Source organism: Apium graveolens, chromosome 2 (genome assembly GCF_009905375.1).
Source record: "Apium graveolens cultivar Ventura chromosome 2, ASM990537v1, whole genome shotgun sequence".
Lineage (NCBI taxonomy): Eukaryota > Viridiplantae > Streptophyta > Magnoliopsida > Apiales > Apiaceae > Apium > Apium graveolens.
Genome location: NC_133648.1, coordinates 314,357,182 through 314,375,823, shown reverse-complemented (window position 1 = coordinate 314,375,823; position 18,642 = coordinate 314,357,182). Strand labels below are relative to the sequence as shown.

At 31.9% G+C, this 18,642-nt stretch overlaps 2 protein-coding genes across 5 annotated transcripts; one reads left to right on the top strand and one right to left on the bottom strand.

Moving 5' to 3' along the window:
- Positions 1 to 1,006: 1,006 nt before the first annotated feature.
- Positions 1,007 to 9,685, top strand: LOC141708801 (uncharacterized). Of its 4 annotated transcripts, none has more exons than XM_074512587.1 (14): positions 1,008 to 1,283; positions 1,476 to 1,506; positions 1,877 to 2,086; positions 2,167 to 2,303; positions 2,480 to 2,629; positions 3,387 to 3,488; positions 4,324 to 4,488; positions 4,606 to 4,719; positions 4,898 to 4,995; positions 5,664 to 5,787; positions 5,883 to 5,972; positions 7,050 to 7,094; positions 8,023 to 8,343; positions 9,200 to 9,685. In XM_074512587.1, the coding sequence occupies exons 1-14, from the start codon at positions 1,254 to 1,256 to the stop codon at positions 9,227 to 9,229; spliced, it is 1,647 nt and encodes a 548-aa protein (XP_074368688.1). In that variant the 5' UTR covers positions 1,008 to 1,253; the 3' UTR covers positions 9,230 to 9,685. The 4 variants fall into 4 exon arrangements, with proteins under 4 accessions (XP_074368690.1, XP_074368688.1, XP_074368691.1 ...); XM_074512588.1 differs by having other exon boundaries at positions 1,009 to 1,283; positions 4,606 to 4,716; XM_074512589.1 differs by lacking the exon at positions 9,200 to 9,685 and having other exon boundaries at positions 1,007 to 1,283; positions 4,606 to 4,716; positions 8,023 to 8,349.
- A 1,182-nt stretch (positions 9,686 to 10,867) lies between these two features.
- On the bottom strand, positions 10,868 to 12,712 carry LOC141708803 (UDP-glucuronate 4-epimerase 1). Its single transcript, XM_074512591.1, has one exon. The coding sequence runs from the start codon at positions 12,515 to 12,517 to the stop codon at positions 11,222 to 11,224; it is 1,296 nt and encodes a 431-aa protein (XP_074368692.1). The 5' UTR covers positions 12,518 to 12,712; the 3' UTR covers positions 10,868 to 11,221.
- Positions 12,713 to 18,642: the final 5,930 nt, after the last annotated feature.

Here is an 18,642-nt window from a genome sequence, read left to right as displayed (position 1 = left end):
AACATATAAACCATTAAACAAACATGCAACCATAGAGGTAACATTATTCAGTGAAAAGGAACAACTATTGTTTAGAATCAAAAACGAAAAACCTTTCTTGTACAAACAAGAAATCGAGATAATGTTTCCGCAAATCGCAGGCACGTAAAAACAGTTATCTAGTTCTAAAACAAGCCCAGTGGGCAACGATAAATGATAAGTCCCTACAGCTAAAGCAGCAACCTTTGCTCCATTGCCAACTCGTAGGTCGACTTCTCCCTTCGTTGATGAAGGAAATCGAGATATGTAAAATTACAGTAGAATAGTATATCCAAAAAAAGAATGTTAAACACAATCATACTTTTGAATCATTTAAAATAATAATTTGGTTACCGGTTGAACATAAGCAAATATTGATATTTATCTGCAAACAAAATCAACAACCATTGATAATCATTTGCAAAAAATATAATTCAAAAATTGTGAGTGTTCATATATTAAAACAAATATAATACGTGAATAAATAACCATCACACACAAATAAAAACATAAGACATGTATCTACAGATATACTGTAAGAAATTATGGATTTATGAAAAACAAAGAAGAAGAATGTATAAGATGATGAGTACTGCTCGTAAAAAATGAAGAAGATGCAATCTAATTTTTTTGAATTATTTTGTTAACGTAAGTTGTGGATCTATGATTGATTTATTATTGATTTGTTATATTGGTGAAAATATTTTAATTGTAGGATTGATATTGTTTCTAATATTTTAATTATTTTAAAACCCATGTAAGTATTGGATAGTTCATGGATGTAGGCTGATTTGTATAGAAATTAGTATGTTTAAGAATATGAGTCAACCCATTGGTCAAATTTCAAAAATATGGATCATGAATATTTACCAAAGTGTCATTTTCAGTACAAATTTTAAGGAGGTTTCATTGATGCTCGTTAAGATATAATAGATTTAATTAGAATCCATTAATTAATTGACCATTTTACATCTAAAGAAACAAAGAAAAATGATGAAAGTTCAAAGTAGTTTTTGCAACGTCCAGCCTCCTTTTTTATTGAAAAAGGGACAATTTTAGCATCTCTCTATCTGAATGTTTGAAAAGGCGGGTGGCGATACATAGGCTACCAAGGATTATAAAGTCACAAGTAGACTCCCTCCATCCACCAATCAAACTCCAAATCACATCACTTGCTACTATTAATACAAACCCTAACCCTCTCAACACTAACTAATCATTATCTCCGCATAAAAATGGCCTCTCTTCGCCGGCTCCTCTCCCTCGTAAGCCTTCCTTTCTCGCACACTTCAAATGCGTATCTGTTTTTATTGCTGGATTTATATTAATCAATCTCTGCTATTGTTTCTATGTTTGTTTTTATATGATTACCTAATGTTATTCATTTACATTTTTTGTAATTTAATTTTAATTCATTTTATCAACATATGTAATTTAAGCTCACATTTTCGTTGCAGAGTACTAGTTTTTCTCCGGTTTTTCGTCAAGGTATTTTGTCATCAATTACAGTACTGTGTAGTATATGAAGGCTCTGTTTGTTTGTCGGAAATTTATTCAATTTTGGAAACCATATTTACTTGATTCTGGAAACTAATTTTCGTAAAATGAAAATTTTATTTTGGATTATGAATCCTCGGAAATTTTCCGTCATTTGACTATTATGGAAATGTTATGTCAAATGGTGAGAAAAGTGCATTTTATTTTATTGAAACCAAAAAAGTGCATGTAAATTAGAAACAGTATATTTTGAAATCAAACAAATGCAGGACAATAAGGAATTTTAGATTTTCCAGGAAAACGTTTTTGGCATAACAAACTGAGCCGAAGTGTTCCGATAATAAAGTGTTTTATATATTAGGGATTGGTGGAAGCTGTAGGAATTATAATGCTAGTATAACGTCCACTGAGGCATTAGCAAAGTTGGTAGACGAAGGTCAGCTACCTGATGCAGATACTGCTGCTTTCGAGGAGAAGGTAGCTAAAATTCGTCAAGAATTTGATGCTGCAAAGAAGATGTTTTTGAAAATTCCGGACACGCTCAAAGAAATGCCGAAAATGGACCCTGAAGGTTATTTAATTTAACTGAATTTGAGTTGAATGTATCCAACTTTTACACCATAACTCATAGTTTTATGTAATTTGAACTAGGTATATATGTAAACAAGAACATGAGATTGGACAACATACAAGTTTGCGGGTTTGACTATGATTATACACTGGCACATTATTCCGATAACCTACAGAGTTTAATTTATAACCTTGCAAAAGAGCATTTGGTTAATGAGGTATGTAACAGAACAAAATATTGATGTAATAGATTGACCCTATAAACAAAATTGTACGTTTTCTAGTGGCAACTTATCTTATAGTTGGAACAAGGCCACAGTTATAAATCATGATTACATAAATATGTTGCTAAAAAGCTGCAATAATGTGGATAGCTATCTGTTCATCTTTTCAGCTTAAATATCCTGCTAGTTGCTTGGAATTCAAATATGACCATACCTTTCCGATCAGAGGGTTATATTACGACAAATCGAAAGGGTGTCTTTTGAAGTTAGATTTCTTTGGATCCATCGAGCCCGAGGGATGCTACTTTGGTCGGCGGAAGGTAGTCCACAATCATAACAATTACTAAGAACTTATACTGGCCATATATGTAGTGATTCCGTCTTTTATGTTATTTATTTATTTTTGCTTAAGTTCACCTGCTATGAATCCACGTAAGATCAGATTGTAGCGTCGTGAATTTATAGAATGATGAAACTATTGGTTTGACTAAAAGTGTTGTTTTGTTTTTGCTAAATTTTTGACAAAAAGCTTAGATGAAAATAAACAGGAGTTTTTCATCAGTAACATAATAGGTTGAATGAGGTCTACTTATGCGCAATTACACTGTTAGTATTGCCTACATCCATTTTTTCTGGTTTGTTCTGGTGCTCATTGGGCCTATTTGGGTAAATAAACTAAAATTATTTTTTGTCTAATAATAAGTAACATACATCTCTAAGTACATCTTATTTTAAAAGCTTTTAAGTTGCTTTTCTTCTCACCCTAACTTTTTAAAAGCTATTTCGAAGCTTATCAAATTGAGGATTTTGTAAACTATAAGATACTAATGATGTGAATAAGAACAAAATAGTAAAGAACTTACATTGTCTTGAGAGTTTATGGATGCCAATGTTTTGATCTAAATCACTTCCATACTTCAGTATTGCAAACATATTGCAGGGTAGAGTTGCAAAAGCTTCTTAATAGACAAATGTGATCATTTTATTGTAGGACGAAATCATGCTTACGGTAAATTTTGCTAAAATTTATATATTGTTCAATACAACTTTTATTAATGTGTTTATATCATTTTCTAGCTTGGCCTTAAGGAAATCGAAGACATTTATGGCACCCGGCATATTGGCCGTGATCAGGCACGAGGTCTCGTTGGGTTGATGGATTTTTTCTGCTTTAGTGAGGTTAGTTATGTTCTGACAGTGATAAGTGGCAGTAAGCATCAGTATTGCTTCTGTCTGATATTCAGTATAGTTGCAACAAATTCTGAATCAATATTTATTTGTATGACTTGCATGTATAAAAACTTGTACGCTATATAGCAGCTGAAGGAATTCTATGATTTATTCATAGAGGAACTTTTCCTCGTCTTGTTGGTGTTTGTAAATTTAGTGCAAGTATAGAGGTTTGCCATAATATTGTACAACATATGTCCAACTTTATTTGTAAATATTGTGGCATCTTCTGGTCTTTCGTTCTTTGTTTGTGGGTGCTTTGTCGCTTCGACATAGATGCAGCGATGGCTATTTTTGTTTTTTAACGTGTTTAAAAGATTCCGCTCGTTATTTTTAATTGTTTAAAATTGTCCTCCCGGGTGGCTTTGTTTAGAAGTTGGAATTTCAAAATATTTTAGAGTTTGTTATTTGTTTACCATTGTGCTTGTGTTTGCGATAATATCGTACGACATATGTCCAACTTTATTTGCAAATATTGTGGCATCTTCCAGTCCTTCATTATTTGTTTGTGGGTGCTTCGTCACTACGACATAGATGCAGTCCATGGTTATTTTTGTTGTTTTAATGTATTTAAAAGACTCACCTCATTTTTTTTTATTTAAATTTGTGCTCCTGGGTGGCTTGTTTTGAAGTTGGAATTTGGAAATATTTAGAGTTTATTATTTGTTTGCCATTGTGTTTATGGTTTGGCATGCCAAGCCTCACTTAGCAGCTCCTTTAATTAGTTTTTACTCTATTAGGGTATTCTTATCTCATCTTTACTTACTTTTTTTAATACTTGCAGGCATGCTTGATTGCTGATATTGTGGAGCACTTTGTTGATGCTCAGCTCGAGTTTGATACTAGCTATGTTTATGAGGATGTAAATCGCTCAATTCAGCATGTTCATCGAAGTGGTTTGGTTCATAGAGGAATTCTCTCTGATCCCCAAAGATACCTTGTAAAAAATGTTAGTGATTATAAAATTGGGTCTTAAACTTAATTTACCCATGCAAGTGTTTTTAACTCATCCTAGGTTATCTTTCTTTGGCATCGTCTAATTTAGTATCACATGTGTAAAATACAGGGCCATCTTCTGAAATTTCTAAAAGTGCTAAAGGAGCAAGGAAAGAAACTTTTCTTAATGACCAACTCTCCGTATTATTTTGTTGATGGAGGAATGCGCTATATGTTGGAGGTAGTTTGTGTAATGTTTCACAGTGCAAATTTACCATTCCCATCACATATGATATAAGATTTGTATTGTTGCACATTATAACTGATCATTTTGATGGAGTTCCTTTCTTATACTCCAGCTTTTTGGAAGAAGCGCAGACAAATTATTTATTAAGTTTTCTTTAAACCATTTATTTTCTTAGGAATCTTTGGGCAAGCAAGATTCATGGAGAGAACTTTTTGATGTTGTGATAGCAAGCGCCAACAAACCTGACTTCTATACGTCTGAGCATCCATTCCGGTAGTTTTTCTCTACACTTCAGTTCTTATTATTCATCTCTATTTGCAAATCAATCTGATAATTTACTTATCTTTTGAAATATTTAAGTCTGTTTGTCTGAAAAGTTGGCATTTCTCAAATATTTGCATCTTCGTATATGCTTTTCCAAATTATGCAAGTGTACTTAGCAACAAAGAAGTTTAATATAGGTTTGTATAGTTAGTTATTTAGTTCAATTTTTAAATAGGTGTCCCTGAGGAATTATTTTGTTTTCTTTATATATCATTCCTAGATATAAATCCAGAACTATGGCTATGTAAAAAGTTATACATGAAATACTGTGATCAATGCGATTATCTGTTATTCAACTGTACAAAGTTTGGGTATAGTCTGTAAGAGTGAAGACATTTTTTTTTCTTTTTTTCTTTAGTTTGATTTGGAAAAGCTATGTAGCACATAATTAACTATAAGATGTCATTGTTAATATCTGTGATTTAGTGTGTTGACAAACACCAGTTGGTGTTTTTTAAGAGAGGATAAAACGGGAAATCTTTATTCAAAAGAATTGTTATTTCTTATTCTTCATTTCATCTTTAGCCTTATTGCTCATGTTTTTTAAGCTCTATAGCTATCTATTGGACGGCACAATAATACCCCTTCCCCACTTTTCTTTTTAAAATTCATATTAGTTGTTATGACGTGAAGAAGGATACCTTGGGTTTCTCGAAGGTTGATACTTTTCTTCCAAATAAAATCTATTACCATGGATGTCTCAAAAGTTTCTTGCAAATCACAAAGTGGAAAGGTCCAGAGGTACTGATTATATCAACCTGTAACTTTTTACAGTACTAAACAAAATTAAGTTGGTCTACTTTTCATTAAAATGTAACCTGTTCTCCAATGGGTAGGTTATTTACTTTGGGGATCACCTTTTCAGCGACTTACGGGGACCTTCTAAGGCTGGATGGCGCACTGCTGCAATTATCCATGAACTAGAAGTATGGATTCCATTCTTTGCCTTTTAACTTCTTGCTGCAAGTTTATAGTCAGACATTGATATGTAAATGTTTTGCATGAAGCATAGTTTATGCTGCAGGGATAACTGGAAAAAAAATGAATGAATAGAAATTTTGTTTCTAGCACTTTCAATCCTTTCATATACTAGGGAATTTTGCTTAGTCATTGTTTTGAAAATTTGAATGCACGATGACATAATGACGTATGACAAATTTAGAAATTATTGAAATAGGAGATAAAATTTATCTCAAAAGAGAATCGGCAGAACTTACAATAAATCTAGATTCTTTATCAATTCATATATTCAACTCTGATTAATAATGATGATTACAATTGTATAAATAGATGTCCTACAAGTTAGTGAAGAAGTGAAATCATAGATGAGAGGAAAACTAATCCCGACTAGTTACTAATACCTAATAATTATTTACTTCCATATTCAGTATAAACTTATGAAAACAATTTGTTGATATGTTTAAATTAGACCTTACTTGGGATTATATGCTTATAAGTAGTAGTGGTTCATCTGCAAATTACTCTATCCTGTAATTTAGTTTTACACTTTTACATATTGTGATTCCATAATTATGTTCTGGTATGTAGACTCTCATCAGGACTTTTTACACTAGGTATCTGGCTTTTTAGAATTGGTTTCCTGTTGTAATTCTCTCTCAGTCGGTGTTACATTCCGCATACTGAACTTTGAATATGGTACAATATGATCCATTTGTACGAATAAATTGTAACACATGCCTCTTTTGCCACTGATTTCAGCTCTATGAAGGCATCAAGCCATCAATTAAACTTCCCCATATTAAATAATAGGATTTCTGCTGACTGATTTTCAGACTTATTCTTATTTAGTACATTAAGTCATTAACATATCCGGATGTGACTTCATTATTACCACTTAATGCTTGTGGCATTTCATGCTATTTCTGGCACAATGGAACTTTTTTCTCTATAGTTATTGTGGTATTTCGATTAAGTTTTTACTCCTCAAGTGCAAATCGAATGTGCACATTAAACCATTTTGACAAATCAATTTATGTATGCAGAATGAGATACATATACAGAACGGGGACAGTTATCGATTCGAACAGGTATTTACTTAAATTTTTATCTTTTTGTCTTTAATTGCATAATGTATATGAGTATTGTCATTATCATAATTTTGGTAGTGCTACTGTGTAAATTGTTAATATGAAGTAGAGTATGAATCCGTGTTCTAATCACCCAAAGGAAGTGGATTTTGCACTAGCAAAAAAAGATCTTTGATCCTGGAATGTTATCGACATCTATCTGTTGTTTATGAGACATGATTGCCAAGCTACTCACCATGTCTAATTGCGGGAGTCAATTCCTGAGAGTAGCTTTTACAAAAGAACTGAATTAAATTGCCTGTCATTAAAGTGGATGCTCCTTTTAATTTGTTTCTGAACCTTGATTAATCCTGTGGCAGTTTTGTAGTTTTGTAATGTACTATCATACGGTGATTTTTTTATATATGCAATTAGGTAGGGCATTGATCGTCCAAATTACCCACCTCTGTACGGACATGTTTTGTATCAGCCACTACTGTGAATAGTCTGCCCTAGAAAAATCAATGAGTGAAGAGAGACCAAGACATAGAGAGCCATAGAAAGAACCGGGTTTTGTGAATCAATTCTACTCGTAGTAGATTGCTGTAAATATATAATAGAATGTTACTTATTTAGTTTACCCTCATATAAAAGTTTATTTTTTTATTTCGCCAGCCACATTCTCTCATCCCTAGCACATCGTTTTTGTGGTACTGCTGCACTCCGGGTTATAATGCATTTTCTATTTAAATCAGGAATGTGTCAAGTCTAAGAGCAGTCAATTATTTTTGTTCTTTTTTTAGTAAAGGTCAATTTCCAACCCTCGACCTCTTATTACCAAGAGTGAGGTATACGAGTAGGCTAATTGTTGCAGATTAGTAAAAAACATTACATCAAAAAATGTGTTTTAAAGTCTATATATATATATATATTCCCTTTCTTATTGCAGGCAAAGTTTCATATAATACAAGAACTTCTAGGTAAATTGCATGGTACAATGTATTCTTGTCAGAAGAGTAAAGCCTATGTATCTCTTTTTGAGGAACTAAATCAAGAGAGGCAGAAGACGCGCTGCAATATGAAAGGCATGTTCAATAGATCTTTCGGAGCTACTTTTCTGACCGACACAGGTCAAGAATCTGCCTTCGCTTATCACATCCATCAATATGCTGATCTTTATACCAGTAAGCCGGAGAACTTTCTGCACTGTCCGCCTGAGATGTGGTTTCATGTACCATTTGATATAAAAATTATGCCACACCACGTGAAGGTATAATCTAATCTCCTGAAACGTTTTTCCAGTCATCTTTTATATCTTTGTTTTTTTTGTTCTGGGGCCAGGTTTTAATATTTCGTATGATTCTACTAATTTAGTCTTCGAGGCGCACCAAAATTTGATTGGCATAGTCATGTGTTAGTTAAAGGCTTAGCTATACAAAATTTAAGTAATTTTTGGTCAAGCTTGTTTGCAGTTTTGATTTCCCGTTGAACATAATTAAGAGTTAAGACTATGCTTTACAAGAGCCCGACGAGATAGCTATGCCCACCCCAAAGATTTGTTAGAACAAATACTCAATTGTAAGGCATATAAGCCTAATTAGTCAAAAAAAGACTGTGCTTTACGAGAAGGACTGCTAACTACTAAGATACAATTATTTTATTTGAGCCTTGAAAGATGATGGCTGTTAGCAGATAAGCAAGAATAATATTTGATCAGCTGGCATGTATACGGCCGTTTTTTCAACCAACTTTATATGCTTGATCTACTATTTTGGATTATAATCTCCTGCGGCTGATAATTAAGAAACCACAAATTAAATTGCCATGTTTAAATCTGAAAACCGAAAGAGCTTCCTAAAAATGTACGGGCGAATGATATGAAGGAGCAAGTTAAAACTGTAGGACTCTAGGTGTGCTTGTAATTTTGTTTTTTGTAGATTATTGTTTTAAAATTTTAAATAATTGTCTTTGTACCGGATACATTTTGATGGATAATTCATCTGTATCGAAACTAATAACACCCCATTGCAGATACCATTCATGCAATGGTCTCAGGTCTGCATATCAATCAAGCCATACACTTTGTCTACTTTATTTACATTATGACGGATCTACCTCTCTTTCAGGTGCCCTCAAGCTTGTTTAAGATTCACTAGTATTAAGCAGGTGAGAAGCATAGAGTGAGATACCCAAGGGTGAATTACTTCTCGTGGTTCATATGTTGAATTTCTACTGAGAAGCCTCGCAGTGTATGCCAGAGGAAGCAACCCAAAAATGATGTTCATCCACAATGGTAAATGGGATTAGATATGATGGCAATACAGCTTCCGCGTCTCCACCATTCTCTAAACCTCCTTACAGGAGTACTCTTGATCTGTGGGCTTTAGTTTAGAGTAAGTTCACACATTTTTTTCTAAATTAGTAACAAGTTGCAACTAATAAAAACGTGTCGCATGCAGCACGCACACCTTGTTATTCATTCTTGATACTGGAAAAGTTATCGAAGCCAAACGGGTTTGTAAATGGTGGTGTAACCATCTTGCAAAACTTCTATTGTAAACTTGTGGTTATTACAATACTTTTGAGTTAAATTAGTTTTTGTTTACAAGAAACTGGCAACCATCTTGCAAAACTTCTATTGTGCAATACTTATAGACTACAAGTTGTAGTAGCAGGCCTGCTACACTGCTTGTGCTGAATCATCAGCGTTTGGGCCAGCTACATGGTGGTGGTTTCTATTTTCCTTAATACTCCCGTTGTCTCAATTTATCTGTCATGTTTGATTCTTTACGGTTAAATTGACCCAACTTTAACGGAAAGAGTATTGTGCAGTATGAGTTGTAATTCTCAGTATTGCTCTTATTTCAACAGTCCATTTGACCAAACAATTACTAACCGGGAGAGACGGAAAAAGCCACACAATCACACATGACAGTTTGCCAAACGAAAGTTCCAGCCTACTTCTGAATCCTTTCTGTATGTAGCAAATACGTGTATTGATGTATGTAAAATGAGTAGTAATAATTTGTATAAACAAACAAATGTACATATGCTTGCTCGTACGTACTGACTGTCGGCAACCAGAAGCCAGCCAATTCGTAAAAATGCCAGCCAATTCGTAAAAGGACTCGTACATCTTTACAGCTGTGTACATTTGTCCTTCTATTTAATAAAAATCGAATATACCTTTTACAACTTGTGATGATTAGTAAATTCCCCTCTTTTCTAAAATAAATATCCATCCAACTGTCACTTTCCTCTCTTATTATGTACACCACCCTTTTTGCTAAAATAAATTAAAAAAAATTGGAAAGACCAATATAGAATGCACGTTTTTTAATCAGTTTATATACATCTCAACAACATATACAAGTTTTACTAGTTAAACATATCTGATCCAAAACATATATTTACTTTCATTATCATTCTGTAAGTACAAAAACACATTTTTTGAAAAAAATCAGATATCGGGATCACCTTACCCGCATCTCGACAACATATACAAGTTTAACTAGTTAAAATATACACAAGCTAAAATACATTTTCCAAGTACAAAAACACATTTTTTGAAAAAAATCAGATATCAGGATCACCTTACCTCGATCTCGACTTACCCCGATCTCGACAACATATATAAGTTTAACTAGTTAAAATATACACAAGCTAAAATATCCGTACATTTATTATAATTCTCATTCTCACGTCCAAAAAGAATACGATATATGAAAAATGATTGCACAATTTGTGCAAAAATTAATAGGACTAAAATGTGAAAAGATATAAACACACTAGAATATCAGATAAGAGGAGTCATTAGTCAATGATTAGCATTGTAATAACAAAAAGAATTACAAACGAGAATCAATCCTTTCCCAAAATCCACCCTTTTGCTTTTAAAATCTTTACAACAAAAATAAAGATAAAAAACAAATTCGGAATCCAAGAGAACAGGAACATTTCTCAACCCCCACAAAGCAAAGAATGCGTACAATCCTCCCAAATCCTTTCTCTTCTTTGCCGCATGCACTTTCTCTCCTTTTTCTCCCTTTTTTTACCGCCCGTCAAATTTACCAAAAATACCCCAGTAAATATCTAGACAATTAAAATTAACCAACCCCAAAAAACAAAAAAATTAAAAATTAATCACCTTAATTTACAAACTTTCCGTGATTATAACCATAATACGATAAATACCATCTAACGAACTTTTTTAACCCCGTTTGCAAATCGGTCGTCGGTTTGTACCCGAATTCTCTTCGAGCCGAGCTTATATTCGCATGCGTAAACGGGACGTCGCCGTTTCCAGGCATATCAATTACATTTTTCTTCGCTTTCACTTTCAAATGTCGTTCCAAAATGTTCACTAACGTAGGTACCGTGACGGGTGACGTGTTACCCAAGTTAAAAATCCGGTACGGTGCGGGTCCTTTCTTCTTCCCACCCGACCCGGTACTTTTACCCGCTGTATCCAATGACCCGATACAACCTTTCACAATGTCATCAATGTAGGTAAAATCCCGGGCCAAATCAACCTGATTCTTGCCCCGATAAACCGTAATTGGTTTACCTTGCAAAATATTTCGAGTAAACGAAAAATACGCCATGTCGGGTCTGCCCCATGGACCGTAAACGGTAAAAAACCGCAACCCGGTAATCGAAAGCCCGTAAATATGATTATAACTGTGGGTAATTTCCTCGCCCGCTTTCTTCGTAGCTGCGTACAAAGAAGCGGGTTGGTCGGTCCGATCCGACTCCGAAAACGGAACTTTTTCATTTAAACCGTAAACCGAGCTCGAACTGGCCCACACAATCCTCGGCTGTGGATTAGCATTTTTACACACCTCGAGTAACGTAACAAGCCCCGCAATATTACTGTGAATATAAGACTGTGGATTTTCCATAGCGTAACGCACGCCAGCCTGTGCAGCCAAATGCATGACGTGGCTAAACGCCACCACATCAAACAACTTAGCCAAAAGCTTCATATCATTGACGTCACCTTCGACAATAAAGATATTACGAGAATTCACAAGGGCTTTTCGGTCTTTTTTCAACGACGGGTCATAATAATTATTAAAATTATCAAGTCCGACCACACCATCGCCACGTTTTTTAAGAGCTAACGAGACGTGGGACCCAACGAAACCGGCTGCGCCGGTAACAAGTACGGAGAACCCATTGGGCCGGTGGATCTGGGCCGAATCACGGACTTGTTTCTCCCATTGAATACCGCCCCAGCTAGCAGCAAAATATCTATGACCGGAATCAACGAAGCTTTGGAAACTTAAATACGAGGCTGTAAGAGCGATCAAGAACAGGGCCCACAGGAACATAGATGACGTGGAGGAGAAACATCTGTGAAGTGAACGGTTCATGTAATAAGACCGTTCGATTTTATACTTGCCTGGTGTAGATGGAAACAATTCTTCTTCTAAAGAAGGCATATTGAAAAATAATAATCAAATATGTATTTATTTATCTGATATTATGTAAAATAAGATGGGGGTATCTGGAAAACTGGAGACAGAGAGAGAGAGATGGTAGAGATGCAGATACGAGGGAGAGAGATGGGAGAGATGCAGGGAGAGAGATGAGATGAATAATTTTAATCTGCACCCTGCTGAAAGAAAGAGGGAGGGTGGGGGGAGAATATATAGTAATGATAACTTATGTGTGTGGACAGATCTGCTGGTATTACGCGTTAACGCGTAGTAGTGGTACAGGATGACTGTCTATTTTGGAAACTTAATTTTTACATTCGACTTTCTTACCGTAAATCCATTTGCCTGTAATAATTCTCTCCGAGCGATTTATTTACTTATATTATTATTATTATTTTTATTAACAATACTGTGTGCACGAACGTACTTCAAAATAATATTTTATACAAAAATTATATGGAGATCACATATTTGTGGGATATCTCGGAAATTACCTACAAGAAAACTCTGAAATATATTATTTTATGAAATATGTGTTATAAATATCACTAAATTATTAAAATTGTTTAAGATCATTTAAGTTTAATAAATATAATGCGTATGTTCTGCAATTTGAACATATATTCTGCAAACTAGATGTGTTTTATAGAATAAAATATTTTGTAATGTTCTCTTTTTTCCCGAGATTTTGTAATGTTCTACCTGCATGTATATTCAAGATTTAGAATAAAATTATGATTTTTGTAGAAAATAATTTACAAAATAATATATTTTGTAATGTTTTTATTAAGTGGTCGCCGTGATTTTCAACAAAAACGAGCCCTTTTCTGAAATATTGTAATATTCTGAAGACTTTGAAAAAAAGAAATTTAAATTATTTTTGAAATATTAGTTTTTTGTATTCTTATGTATATAAGTATCTCATATTTTTTTAAAAAATATTATTCATAAAATATAAAGCTTAGAAAAAAATGGAATATCTTTAAAATCCGTAAATTTTTCCTAATTAAATTCAAGAATGTCGCTCACGTCATTAATAAAAGACAAACAACATGCTAAAAATGTTGATCGCTGATCACTCGAACAACTGTAAATTTAAAGAAGAAGAAAGCTAACAGCTAGCTAAGCCCCGCCGCATATCTTCATTTTCCAAATATTTGAAAAAGTTGAATAAACATCTTTTATGGGAATTATTGTAAGAAAATAGAATGATACATGATTTGTGTGCGCACTTATCATATTTACATGCGCGGTTGGACATTTTGTGCTTTGTTTAACTTTTATAAATAAAAAACTTAACATGTTGGTATAATCAAAATAAGAAAAAAAGTTATATCCACATGTATAATAAGTACAATAATTTCTTTTTCAAAATTTTAGTCATTTATCGTCAAAATAATTTCAGCCATAAATTAATATTTTTAAAAATAAACAATCAAAATTATATCTTATCAGAAAAAATGTTACCTCTAAAATCAATTGATTTTTTTAATATAATCATTATTTCCTTTATATACAAAAATGTTACCTCTAAAATCAATTGATTTTTTTAATATAATCATTATATCTATTATATACAATAAGCGTATATGACTTTTTATCCAAAACTTTGTTTATGTACCGCCAAAAACAATGTCAACCGTTGATCTGATATAATAAAAAATATATAGTTAAAATTATATTTTATCAAAATAAGTATTTAATACAATCATAAATAAGAAATGATTACATTATTCTAATATTATTTAAATACCAATTGGGATACGATGTCTCCATACAATCCTGAATATAATATAATTAGATTTTTGACCAATAAAAAATATAAGAATGTTACATTTTTCTATTACTATTCATAATACAAAATATGAGACGATGATACAATAGTAGATAGAATATGATTACAATTGTTCAAATACTATTCAAACATCAATTGCGATACAATGTGTCATAATACAATCATAAATGGAATATAATTAGAGATTTAATCAATTATAAATATAAAAGACTATATTATTATAATACTATTCGAAAATCAATATATGATACAATTATACAACAATATATAAAATATAATTAGAAATTGTACTCTATATAACTATAATTTTTTTATTTTTCAATATATGCATATTTGTTGCAACAATTTTATAACAAACTATTAAAATTAAAAATATTTTTGCAACAACGTTAGAAATAACAATACCTATGTACATTAATTTTTTTTATTTTTTTTAAAATAATAAGGTAAATTCTAAAAAACCGTTCATCGCATGGGTTATAAGTTAGTACATATAAATTGATTACATTATTTTACTATTATTTAAACACAATAATTCCCTATAATGTCCTAATACAATCCTAAATATAATATTATTAGGGGTTTAACCAATCATAAATATAAAAATATTATTTAATTTTAATACTATTCAAACACCAAAATATGATAACATGATACAACCGTAAATATTATGCTTTATATATTTATGTAATATGCATCACCAAAAAAGTATATCAATTTAACATCCGTATATTTCCCAATATATTTGTTGAAACATATTGCAATTAACTTTTAATAATAAAAAATAACATTGAATTAATACCATAAATAACTTTGCAACTAACTATGTGTATATTAATTTATATCGAAAAGTCTCTATAAATTAATAATACTAAATTTATGGATTAAATAATACCTCTGGAAATTAAAAAAATTCTCTGGTTCCAACTATATTAATTTACGAAAACTTTACTTTACAAAACTTTATATGTTGGAATAAATAAATTTGAAAACTCATATGAGATGGACGGAGTACTGGGAAAATGAATATATTTCGTGAAAAATAAAGATTTATTACATTGATATGTTTCATATTATTCATTTGTAATTAAAGAGATACTCCCCGTCCCCGGTCCTAGTCCTAGTAAGAGCAACTCCAAGAGTTTGGTCCAAATTTGGACCGAATCTCGGTGCAAATTCGGTCCAAATTTGGACCGAACCCCTCTCCAACTCCAATAGTTTGGTCTAAATTTCGGTTCAAATCTCAAAATGTTTATTTATTTATTTTAAGATTTTATAATAATAAATATATTATTTTTGTATGATATAAGATATTATCTTTATATTTTTTTTTATTATTAATTACTTGTTTTATTTTAAAATTGTTAATAAATAAATAATAGAATTCTAATTAAACTTCAAATTTATATGAAAAATAGTAATTAATAATTACGGGAAAAATTATTTGACTATCTTGGAGTTGCTCTTAGACCACTTTTGGAGTTGGCCGGAGCAATGATTTCACATTGTATGTTGAAAGTATTTGACCAGTAGTATTTTATTTTTGTAAGGTAATTTGGCAACTAGTAATTTGAGTGCAAAAGACTTGCCTCTAGTAAGACCCAGTTGTTTTTAGAAAAACCGGAACTCACGGCACACGGATATATCTCTGGCACCACCGATTAAAGCCACCAAGTCATCCAGAAATTGTGTAGAGAAGAGCATGGATGATTTGATGGTGCCCACAATCCTGCTGGATTCTGCTGTGTTTTAAGTCAGTCCTCAGTATTCACAGGCAAATGTCCACAGTCGACCAAGACTTAAGTAACTATTCTGTAATGTTTAAGATGTAATTATTTTTAAAATAAAAATAGTTTGAATCCGACACTAATTACATAATTCGGTCGCGGACATGTGAAGTGCTTTCCCAGAACTCTCCAAACTTCACTATTAAAGTAATATTGTGACACCGCCATTGCAGTAATCTATGTCAAAATAATTATAACCAATGATGGCACATGTATTAATTTAAAATAAATAAATAAATTATAACACACGTCAAGATAATTTATTAGTTACAGTAACTGGGAGGAGTGTACTTTATAAGTTTAGTATTGTTTTGAAGCGAAGCGTCTTATACTTTATTGGTTTACTTCTAGTTATCATTTTTAATTATAAAGTTAGTATCTTTTCTAACCATTGCTGTTTAGACCTTGTTTTTTTTCCCATAGAAACAAAAATAGACTCATTTTTTTTAACAAGCCGATTTTACTAACTTATTCGTAGTATATTGTTATATTGGCATATCATTCCATTAATCAATAGACTCGAGCTCAAGAAAAAAACGGAGTGCCCAAGAGGCCAAGACGGCTTTTTGACTACGGTCAGTGGAAATACAAAATTTACAAAATGGGGTACAAATTGTAAGGAGGAAAAAATTGTACAAGTAAAATTTTATCACATTATCAAATACTATTTATATTATTACCCTACGAATTTTCATCGACTGAAAATGATATATTATAATCGTTATTAATAATAGAAGTTAAATCTCTTTCAATAAAACACGGGAAACAATCATTAAGCAACTCATCCCTCACCCTACTATTACAAACAACACTCTTAACTACGACTGAGCATTTCCCGGTTTAGAACCGAGAACTGGACCGAACCGATCAAAAATTGCAGTTCTGATTCGAAACTTAACTAATTCGGTTCCGGTTCGATTCTCATTTTCCTAGAAATTTCGGTTCGGTTCGGTTCTTAACATACTAGAACCGTAAGAACCGAACCAACCGTATATAAATGAATAAATACAAAAAATATATGTATATATATTACGTAATATGTTTTCTTATTTATAATATTATAATAAATTTAAAGAAATATATAATTTTTATTATAGTACTCCTTTCTTCAAATATATATGGAGTTTTGAATATTTTTTATAAATATTTTTCTTCTTAAATATTAGAAAGTAATCGAATTCAAAATGATCCACCACTAATAAAAATCTTATTTTACTAAGTTACACTTAATAAATAATCAAAACTAGTCAAAATTTAAAAGTTAGAATATAAAATAATATGCAAAAAAAATAAATATGAAATAAAATATAAATTCGGTTTTTTTATGTTCGGACCCGAACCAAACCGAAATTTACGGTTCGATTCCGGTTCGATTCTTACACATAAACGGGTCTGGTTTGGTTCTTGAAATATTTCTATTTCGGTTCTCGGTTATTTCGGTTCGGTCCGGTTCTAACCTGTTGCTCACCCCTGCACTTAACATGTTTTATTGCAGAAAATGATCTTTCTACACTTGTAGTTGCCACACAAAGAGTCAATGCTAATTCTAGAGAATTAAGGTCAACAACTCTAGATGATTGTGTTGATTGAGAAGGTACAAACGGTTGCTTGATTGAAACGGAAGAAGTCGCAGGTTGTTCGCTAAGTGGAATTGAGGGTGTCTCGTGACTATGGTCGCGATGGTTTGAAAAACCTTTTCATTCCTCAATACCTACATTAAGCAATGAACAAGCAACTATAAATATCAAATAATTAAAAAGTAATCAAATTTAAAAAGTCTTTCATTCAAGAATTTTATCAAACACATGGACGAATATGACATTATATGTAACGTCCGAGAAATATTATGTAATTATTTCTATCAATAAATAATTATTATTTGATTATTATGTGAATTTTGGTGAATTATTTGATGATTGATAATAATATTTGGGTGGTTATATTTGATAAAATTTGGATATTTAATTTTTACTTATCAAGAATAAAATATAGATAATTTTGGTATTTTTTTTGGGAATTTTTGGATTGTTATGTGATTTTATAAGGATTTATAGAATTAATAAGGATTATTGTACGTAATTATAAAATTACTTTTTAGAATCAGAAATCGTACTACTTCAACCGTTTTTGCGTTTTTACAACTTGAAACTCTTCCGAAAGTTCCTTCCTAATCTAATCTGATAAACTTGAACACTTTTCGTATTTTGACTTTTTCGATCCGGGGTACGGTTTGATCCGTACGAGTCCCGTCGTGAAATTTTCAATACGCTAATCATTTTATAGATCGGTAAAACCCATATTCTCGAAATGCGAGGTATTATTACCCTAGTTTTGTATAAAATATTTTATAAGAAGCCCCGTTTTGATAATTATCCAAATCTGGTATTAAAATCGTATCGTCTTTATAGTTACTTAGCGGCCAAGTAACCTATTTTCGGATCCGATGTGTAAATGTAATTATCGAATTATTAAATAAATAAAATATGCGATGGGTCTGTCAGCGATGTGTTGCCTTATTGTTAATTATGTGTACTTTGTAGGTACGA

Coding starts and splice junctions, on each gene's coding strand:
- LOC141708801 (XM_074512587.1), top strand. CDS start 1,254: ATGGCCTCTCTTCGCCGGCTCCTCTCCCTC. Junction 5,973..7,049: donor CAATTATCCATGAACTAGAA/GTATGGATTCCA, acceptor TTATGTATGCAG/AATGAGATACATATACAGAA. Junction 8,344..9,199: donor TTATGCCACACCACGTGAAG/GTATAATCTAAT, acceptor CCTCTCTTTCAG/GTGCCCTCAAGCTTGTTTAA.
- LOC141708803 (XM_074512591.1), bottom strand. CDS start 12,517: ATGCCTTCTTTAGAAGAAGAATTGTTTCCATCTACACCAGGCAAGTAT.